The sequence below is a fragment of the Nothoprocta perdicaria genome, unplaced genomic scaffold (assembly GCF_003342845.1).
Source record: "Nothoprocta perdicaria isolate Ctin4 unplaced genomic scaffold, notPer1 scaffold_3, whole genome shotgun sequence".
NCBI classification, from domain to species: Eukaryota; Metazoa; Chordata; class Aves; order Tinamiformes; family Tinamidae; genus Nothoprocta; species Nothoprocta perdicaria.
Window position 1 is genome coordinate 165,638 of NW_020455532.1, and position 9,186 is coordinate 174,823.

General features: G+C 71.4%; 1 protein-coding gene across 1 annotated transcript; it reads right to left on the reverse strand.

The window, feature by feature from the left end:
- Positions 1-819: 819 nt before the first annotated feature.
- Positions 820-4,245, reverse strand: MMP9 (matrix metallopeptidase 9). Its single transcript, XM_026042082.1, has 13 exons — positions 4,206-4,245; positions 3,888-4,126; positions 3,636-3,784; positions 3,313-3,441; positions 3,072-3,245; positions 2,816-2,989; positions 2,572-2,745; positions 2,345-2,500; positions 1,885-2,182; positions 1,660-1,799; positions 1,397-1,547; positions 1,195-1,298; positions 820-1,109 (listed from the first exon to the last, which is right to left on the reverse strand). The coding sequence occupies exons 2-13, from the start codon at positions 4,037-4,039 to the stop codon at positions 1,000-1,002; spliced, it is 1,911 nt and encodes a 636-aa protein (XP_025897867.1). The 5' UTR covers positions 4,040-4,126; positions 4,206-4,245; the 3' UTR covers positions 820-999.
- Between the last annotated feature and the right edge of the window lie 4,941 nt (positions 4,246-9,186).

A 9,186-nucleotide genomic window follows, 5' to 3' on the forward strand; every position in this document is an offset into this window, starting at 1 on the left:
CCGGCCCCCGTGGCCCCACACAGGAGGGGCGGCAGCGGCCGCGCCGGGTTTTGTCCTTCGCCCTGTGCCGAGCAGTCGGCGCTAATTATAGCTCTAATTACAGACCCGTCCTGCCACGGCGGCCACGGCCCCGGGGCCGCCCGCGGCGCGGGGGCTGGGGCTGGGACAGGGACGGGGCACCCGCCCCCCCCCGGCCCAGCGGGACAACCCCGGGGCTCCGCCGTGCGACGACGACAAAGCGGGGGGAGCCCTGGGGTCCCCTTGGGACCGGGCAGCCTTTGCAACCTGTGGTCACCACAGCCGGGTGGTGAGCTGGCGCTGGGTGACCAGCATGCGTGCGGCAGAAGTCACAGGCAGGCAGCAGGGACTCGTGGAGGGACACAGGGCTGGACGTGCAGGAGGTAGGGGGAGCTGGCTGGTGACAGGGGCGCTAGGGACATGGGGGGACCCTCCCCAGTGGGGTCTGGTGTCCTGTAGCGGAATGGGGAGCACAAGGCCAGCCGGGCTGCAGCCCCCTCCTCTACGTGCCCAGTCCCCACTCGTGCTGGACCCCTGCAGCGCCCGGTGCTGCACGGCAAGAGCAGGCACAGGCCATGTCCAAAGGATTCTCTTTATTACAAACACGTGGACRGAGGTGGCAGAGTAGGTAGCAGGCACGAGTGACGCAGAGCCCCATGTCCCTGCCCGTGTCGAGTCCCCAGCGCCAGCTTCTCCCTGGGCTGGGGCTGGCCCAGCATTGCTGGCCTGGCAGAAAGGTGGAGCCACCGCAGCTCTCTGTGCAGTTTGCACCAGGCAAAGGCCCCCGTGGCCACTCGCAGGGCGCYGCAGGCTGCAGACAGAGTCCTGCTCCCTGGCCAGGGCTCCCCGGAGCAGAGGAGCCGCCCCGTGGCCAAGAGGCACCGGCTCCCGCCGCGGTCCTGGGACACAGGAGCTCCAACAGCGGGAACCCGGAGCCCGGGGGGAGCGTGGTGCCGGCAGGAGTGGGCGGCCGRTCGGGTCCTAGTGCTCCGGGCACTGCAGGATGTCGTACTTGACGTAGCCCACGCGGTCCACCTGGTAGTGCGGCGTCATGCGCCAGTAGAAGCTGCCCTGGCAGAAGTGGTACTTGTCTGGCGAGAGGGGCAGAGAGAAGGCGTGAGCGGGAAGCAGCCGGGTGCAGGGGCGTGCGGGGGCGCCGCCGAGCGCCCTGCTCACCTTGGTACAGGAAGACGTTGCGTGCGTCCAGGGGGACGCCAGTGAAGACGTCATCGGTGGCGCGGGGGTAGCCCTTGTCCACGCGCTGCACCTTCACGTCCAGCCTGCAGCAGAGCCGGCCGTGGCTGCCATGAGCCGCCCGCGCCCGGCCCCTGATCCCCGCGCCCGGCCCCTGATCCCCGYGCGCAGCCGCAGCCCTCACCTCCAGTAGCTCTCGCCGCTGAAGAGCAGCACCTTGCCGCGGCCCCGCTGCAGCGCGCCCGAGATGCGGCCGGCCTCCTTGCCGATGCCCAGCTTCTCGATCCCGCGCGGGCCCAGCACGCTCTTGCCAGAAAACACCCAGAAGTGCCGGCCTGCAGTGGGGGGGATGGTGTCAGCAGCCCCTCGGGGGACTCTGTCCCCAGCACGGGCACCGGGGCCTGGCTGGGCTGCCCAGAACCAGGAGGGAGCAGGGGCAGAGCTCACCAGCGAAGAAGAAGACCCTCTTGGTGAGCACGTCCTGGAAGGCGGCATCAATGACGGCCGGGAGCCCGGGCCAGGTGTCCGCGATGTAGAAGGCGCCCTGGAGACCCGACTTCCAGAAGGACGAGCGGGTCCAGTATTTGCTGGGGGGAAGGTGAAGGCTGCAGAGCCCCGGGCTCTCCTGGCCCCCCTCAGCCCTGCGCTGCAGCAGCCACCGTTGCTGCTCACCCGTTCTTGAAGAAGTGCAGCTCCCCGTTGATCTCCGTGATGGCGTCAAAGCTCCTCTCCGCGCAGGCATCGCGGCTGGGGTCCACAGGGCTGGGCTGGGCCGTGGGCTCTGGCGTCGCCTCCTCCTCCTCCTCCTGCTCCTCGGTGGTGGAGGCGCTGCCGGCCTCGGTGGGCACGGGCTCAGGCTCCTCACTGGGCTCGGGCTCCTCGGTAGGCTYGGGCTCACCGCTGGGCTCAGGTTCGGGCTCCTCGGTGGGCACGGGTGCAGGGGCGGTGGGCTCAGGGCCAGAGCCGCGACCTGAGCCAACATCACCAGCAGTGTGAGGGATGTGGGCCTGGCCCAGCAGCACCTACAGTGTGAGATGCCATCCCAAGGCATCTCTGCTGGCATTGCCCACCATTCCCATGGGCACTGGTGCCTCCAGAGAGGCTGCCGGTGCTGGCGGTGCCGGGCGCTCACCATAGAGGTACTGGATGCCCTTGATGTCGTCCGCATGCAGCTGGAAGTCCTTCACGTAGCTGTACATGGGGTACATGAGGGCCTCGCGCACGCTGGAGTGGTCCAGCCCCAGCGCGTGGCCGAACTCGTGGGCAGCCACCAGGAAGATGCTGTAACCTGCAAGCAGGCGCTGGCCTCAGCAGCGGCAGGACGGGACCGCGGGGCCGCGGACAGGGCCAGCCCGGTACCTCTGTCGGGGCAGAAGCCCCACTTTTTGTCGTCRTCGTAGCTGGCGGTGGTGGCACACCACAGCTTCCCATCCTGCCGCCCGGCGCTGGTGCACGCACTGTACGACTGCCCCAGGAAGGTGAAGGGGAAGACGCACGGGTCGCCCTGCGAGTTGCCGCCAACCACCGCTGTGTCTGCGGCACAGGGAGGCTGAGCGAGGGCCGGGCGCGGAGTGGGGCCCCCGCGTGCCGCCCGCCCTCGCACCTCGGTTGGGACAGAAGCCGTATTTCTTGTCGCGGTCGAAGCTGGCGGTGGTGGAGCACCAGCGGTAGCCGTCGGAGCGCCCGTCCGTGGTGCAGGCGTCATAGGAGGTGCCATCGAAGACGAAGGGGAAGACGCAGGGYGAACCGTCGCTGTTGCCGCCGTAGGTGTAGAGCACTGCGGGAGTRGGGTGAGTGGGGCCCGTGTCCCTGTGTCCCTATGTCCCTGTGTCCCTGTATCCCGCGGAGCCGCTACTCACGCTCGCTGGGGCAGAAGCCGTAGCGCTTGTCGGCGTCGTAGCTGGCGGTGGTCGCGCACCAGGGCAGCCCATCCGTGCGCCCCTCCGTGATGCAGCGTGAGTACGAGCGGCCCTCGAAGACGAAGGGGAAGTGGCAGCTGGCGCCGCCGGCGTTGCCGTAGCGGGTCTTCACCTCTGTGTGGGGAGAGGATCAGCGGGACGCGGCGCCCGGCCCCGCGGGCCCTGCGGACCCTGCGCTCACCGATGCCGGTGCCCAGCGTCCAGAGCTCGTCATCGTCAAAGTGAGCGTCGCCCTGCACGCCGGCGCCGGGCGGGAAGGCATGCGCCAGCAGCCCGTCCTTGCCATCGAAGGGGTACCCATCCCCGTGCTCTGCAAAGGCAGCGCTGTCAGCACCGTCCTGCAGCAGCGCCCCGTGCACCTTGTGCATATGCTGGGTCCTGCCCGGTGCACGTGGGGCGGGGGGACACCCCATGTGCACGGGGACCCCCCACTCGTGGGCATGGTGGGGGGAGCAGCACTGRGGGGACATGGGGTGGGTGGCCACGGGGCCCGCGGGGCGTCACCTCCGGAGCCGAACATGATCATGATGTCGGCCTCGCCGCTGTAGATCTGGGTGAAGGTGAGGGGCGTCACGTCGCTCCATACCTTAAACGCCCGCTTGAAGGCGTCGTCGATGACAGCGCGGTCGAGGTCGGGCGAGTAGTTCATGACCCTGCRGGGCCGCGCGGGGGTCAGCGCGCAGCTCCAGGACGTGGTGCCACAGCCCCCGGCGCAGCCGCGCCAGCCCCGGCGAGGGGGCGCGGGTCGGGACTCACCGGTACGTGAGGTCAGTGTGGTCCCACTTGAGGTCCCCCTCGAAGGTGAGGAACCTGCCGACGTCGGGGACGCCGCAGCGGGGGGCGCGCATGGCGGCCAGCGTGCCGGCGTCCAGGCGCCCGGTGTCGGGCAGCCCCAGGCGCCGCTGCATCCTGCGCAGCGCCCTGCCCAGCGCGGCGCGCCGCCCGCCGCTGCGCCTCTCCGCCGCCGACGCGTAGCCGAAGCGCAGCAGGTAGCTCTGCAGGGGCGAGAGGCGCCGCTGAGCGCGTGGTGGGGTCCCGGCCCGCCCTGGCCCAGCCCGGCCCGCGTGCCCTCACCTCGGCCAGCTCCACGTCGGACACGGCGCTCGCCAGCTCCCCGGGGAAGGTGACGAGGGTGCGCGGCCGCTCCGGCAGCGGGGTCGTGACGGCTCGCAGCACCTGCAGCCCCAGCGCGAGGGCCAGCAGGGCCAGCCCTGCCGCGCGCCGCTCTGCCCTGGCCCCGTCCATGCCGCTGCTGCTGCCTTGCTCCGGGCTCTGAACGCCACCGGCGCAGGCTCCTATTTATGCGGMGCGGGGCAGTGAGTCACCCTCAGACCCCTCAGCCTCACACTCCCTTCCCACGGTGACGAAACGCAGACTCAGGCTCTCTGTTTGCTGCTTTAACTGTTTCATCACCTTGTTTAGTAAACACASGGCTCCAGGCCAGGACGGATGCGTGGGAAGGGGGCCGGGCCGCTCTGCGCCGGGGCTGCGCCGGGGCAGCAGGGACCGCGGCACCGTCCCTGGCATGGACCTGTCGGACACCGCGCGAGCAGCATCGGCACCGCTCACACYGGCCACACCGGGCACGGCCGGGCCCGTGTGCGGCACCTGACCACCTGCGCGGAGCCCCTGCCCTGTTGTCCCCAGCCCTTGCTGTCCCCTGCTCTGCCATCCCCAGTGCTGCTGTCCCCAAGGCCACGGCAGAGGCAGCTGAGCAGCGCGCAGGGCCGGCGGGGAGCGCGGCGCCCTCGGCTGCGTCCATGTGCCCGTGCYGGGCACAAGGCAGCCCCGGGCCAGGCCGCGCTGGCCACACACAGGGCTCGTGCCAGGGTCCTGCGGCACAGCAGCTGCCGCTGACTCAGGTGCCACCGTCACTCCGGGGCCGCGCAGCCCTCGCCGCGGGACACTCTTCCTGCTGCTCCCAAAGTGCCGACGCTCGTGGGAACTGGAGCAAGGAAACGTGAGGGGGGCGGGGGGGCGCAGTGCCGGGACCCCGCGCGGTGGGAGCGGAAAAGCTGCCGCCATCCTGTGGAAATGGCTCTGCAATCGGCCGCTTGCCTCACCGCGCGGCCCTGCAAGAGGAGCTCACGGTTGCACGCGGAGGAAGTTGCTCCACGGAGCTGCCAGGGTCCCGCAGCTGCTCCAGGCACCGCGGTGCGGCCCGGAGTCCCAGCCTGGCCCCGGGCACGGCCTGGGGTCCTGCGGCTCCGAGCCCAGCCCTGCCGGTGCTCGGCGYCGCTCGTACCCGGTGCTCCCGGGCTCCGGTGGCACAGGGGGCTGTGCCAGGGCCAGGGCGGCCCCTGCGCCCTCCTTCCCAGCCTGCTGGGGCTCCGGCTCCATCTGCCTTCCCAGCGCCGCGGCCCGTCAGGGCCTCTCCACATTATCCCCTCCGGGTTCCAGGGCACAAGCTCCTGCTGTGGCCCAGCCTGGGCTCAGCACCACTGCACTGCTCCAAGGGGCACGGCACGGCCTGGCACAGCGTAACACGGTGCAACACAGAGCAACACAACATGGCACAGCATGGCACAGCATGGCACAGCATGGCACAGCACAGCCCAGCAAGGGCCCTTGGAACAAGCGAGGGCAGGGGGAGCGCAGAGCCGTGGGCCCGAGCAGACAGTCCCACAGGCAGCAGGTACCGGGACATCCCGCAGCACCCGGTCATCCCACAGGCACTGGGACACCCTGCAGGCACCAGGTCCTCCTGCAGGCACTGGGACACCCCGTGGGCGCTGTGACACGCYGTGAGCACCGGGATACCCCATGGGCACCAGGACACCCCGTGGGCATGTGGCCGAGGCTGCAGCCCATCAAACAGAGCAGCCGGAGCGGACGGACAGACGGCGGCAGCGCTGCGCCCCAGCAGCCTCTCCCACTGACTCAGGCCTTGCAAAGCCGCTTCCTTCCTGGCACCAGCATCTGGGGATTTCTGGTGACTCCGGCGGGAGCCAGAGCCCCGCGAAGGGAACTCCCACGCGGGGAGCGCCAGGAGCCTCCGCGCCGGCGGGGGAACTCCGGCACGAGCGGCACTGGTGCCACTGGCGGCAGGGGCGGCACTGGCGGCACTGGTGCCGCTGGCGGCAGGGGCGGCACTGGCGGCACTGGTGACACTAGCGGCCCGGGTGGCGCTGGCCGCGCTGTACTCCAGCAGCCCGGTGCCATCGGACGCGTGCCCAGGCCACAGGCTGGGACGGCCCGCAGGGTGCCCGGGGCAGCGCTGCCCTGTGCGGATGGGCAAGAGCCGGAGGGCGGCGCACGGGCGGCACGGCCGGCGGGATGGCAGCGGCTGCGGGTGCGGGTGGGAAGAGCTTTCTGCACCCACGGACACCAGGAGCCCCTGCCCCGTGCCTGCCCCCGCCCGCCACCCTGGGGCCGTCCTGAGGACGGATGTCATGGAAAACCTGCCGTGACACCTCCACAGCGGCGGGCTCAGCCACGAGGCCGCCCGTCACCGCCGCCGAAAGGGGAAGGAGGGCACCGACCGCAGCCGCTTCCTGCGTGCCCGCTCTCAGCGCTTCCGCACGCCATGGCCCGCAGAGACCCTCCCACGGGAATGCRGGTCCGCGTCCAGGATGCTGCTGGTCCCGGCCCTGGGGCAAGAGCCGAGCAGGCAGCGCGTGGAGGGATGAGGAGCGTGGACAGCACCTGAGCAAGGGCYGGGCTGCGGCCACGGCCCGGACGGAGCTGCCCTGGGGTCTCATTGAGTCAGGGGCACCGAGCTGATCCCGAGGCCACGTGGCCCCGGCAGGGCCCAGGGCCTCCTGTGGGCGAGGGGCAGGGGGAATGGGAGGGGGCAGGGATGGGGATGCAGATGGGGACGGGGATGAAGATGGGGACGGGGACAGGGATGGAGCAGTGTGGCTGCAAGGGGAAGCAGCCGTGGGAGTCAGCGCCTCGTGCGGGTGACGCAGCCGGGGAGCGGGACCTGCTGCTGCCCCGGTCCCGAGCAGCGAGCGCGGGAGCCGCTCGCCACCCGCCAGCCCCATCGCGGCATCCGYGGCCTCACCGCGCAGTCCCTGCACCGCAGCCCCGGCCCCGCGTGCCCCGGAGCGCCCTGCGCGAGCGGGGCCTGGCCTCACACCCGGCGCCCCGGCGCTCTTGGCTCCGCGGCTCCAGACAGAAACAACATTCCTGCACACGCGGCCCCGGCCGCGCCGGGCTCCACGTGGGCTGCGGCCGCCAGCGCCAGCTGGCCCAGGACCTTCCTCCGCAGACGGCGCCGCGCTCCGAGCGCGGCACGGGGAGGCCAGCACGGCATGGCACGGCATAACACGGCACGGTGCAGCCAGAAAGGCATGGCACAGGAGCAGGGCATTGCATGGCACGGCATGGCACGGCACAGCCAGCAAGGCATGGCACAGTGCGGCACAGCATAGCAAAAGCATGGCATGGAGCAGACAGCATGGCACACCACAGCGTGGTCCCCTCATTCCCTGCCCAATCCTCTCTGGAGCCCTCGGCCTTCCCGCCGTGTCCCGCCCGGCACTCCCCGCCCGCCGCTCCTGCCCGGTGCCGTCCCCAYGGCACCATGAGACACCCCGGGCATCCCTCGCCCCGCGGCGCCGAAACCGGCGCTGCAGCTTCGCCGCGCGGCACCATCCCGCAGCGCCGGCTCCCACTGCACCCCACCGTGCCAGGCTGGGAACGTGGAGCGGTGGAGGGAAGAGCCGCTCCGGGGGCTGYGGAGCCGCCTCTGCGCTGCCCGSGGCACGGCCGGGCGGCAGCGCCGCGGCCGGGACACCCGCAGCAGCGTCCGGCCGCGCGAGGCTCCTGCCGCCCTCAGGGACACCCGACTGCCCCGCGGGAAACGCGCCCCCTCTCCTGGAATCCGGTCCCGCTCGGGCTCCTGGTGAACGGCTGTTCCCGGCGGCACCGGGTCCCCCAGCAAGGCGCCGTCACCGGGCAGGGTCACCCCAAGCCCGGCTGCCGAGGCCGAGGACTCCCGCGGYGCAGGAGCGGATCGTGGACGGTGGAACGCTGACAGAACTGCTGCTGTTTAACTGTAAACGAAGAGGAGCAGCAGGAACACGGGGAGCCGCAACACGCCGCGGGGAAACGCTCGACAACTGCTCTCGGAGGCAGCTGCCGGGCACGCGGATGGCGCCGCTCCCGCGGCACCGGGCCGGGCACGGGCAGCGCGGGGTGCCGGCCCACGGGCCGCCTGCGCGGAGCGGCCCGGCCAGCGCCACGGCTCCGGGCCCTGCTGCTCTCCGCTCCCTGCCACCTTGTTTATTGTTCTTGTATTTCAGCAATTTGCTGATTGCTCCTTTTTCACCGACCAGCACTGATGAATCAGCAGAGCAGGAGCGGACGGGAGCGGTGGCCTTGGCCTGCGGCTCCCGAGCTCCCTGGTTCCGGGAAGGAAGCCACAGGATCGCTGCGGAGGGGGGACAAAGAGGGGCCGGGCGCCGCGGCGGAGCCCGCGGGCAGCCGGGCGCCCCGGCCGAGCAGCAGGGCCGCACGGGCGGCGCGGCCCCTCCGCGCGCGGCCCCCGGGAACGGGCGAGCGCTGACGCAACCCGGGGTGAAGAAAAACCCATTTCCTGCAGCAAGGGATGTTTTGCTCAAGGGGTTACAAAATGTGCTGATGCAACCAGCTCCCCAGGTGGGTTATAGATACAAGCCTGGTGGGTGCGGATGAAGCCCTGCAGCTACACAAACATCGCCAGTGTTTTCTTTAAAAGGAAAGACAAAAAGCGGAACGAGCGGCCGGGTGGGAGCGGGGGCGCCGCCGGGAACAGCCCGGCCCCCGCAGCSCAGGGCGGCAGCGCCGGCTCCGTGGGGCTCCGCGGGACCGGGAGCCGCGGCCGCACGGGGAGCWGCTCCATGTGCAGGCCCACCGGGCTGCCCGCCACCGGCCCCCGTCACTGTCCCGGCCCCCGTGCCCATCACCAGCTCCGCTCCCGTCCCCGTCCCGGAGCAGAGCCGCCCTCCCGGGGGCTGCAAGCGAACCCTGTCCCCCGGCACCGGTGACGGCCCCGCGGCTCCGTGTCCCGCGCGAGGCGCGTGGAGGGGCCCCGGGAGCCCCGCTCTGCTGGGCAGCAGCCGGGGCCGCG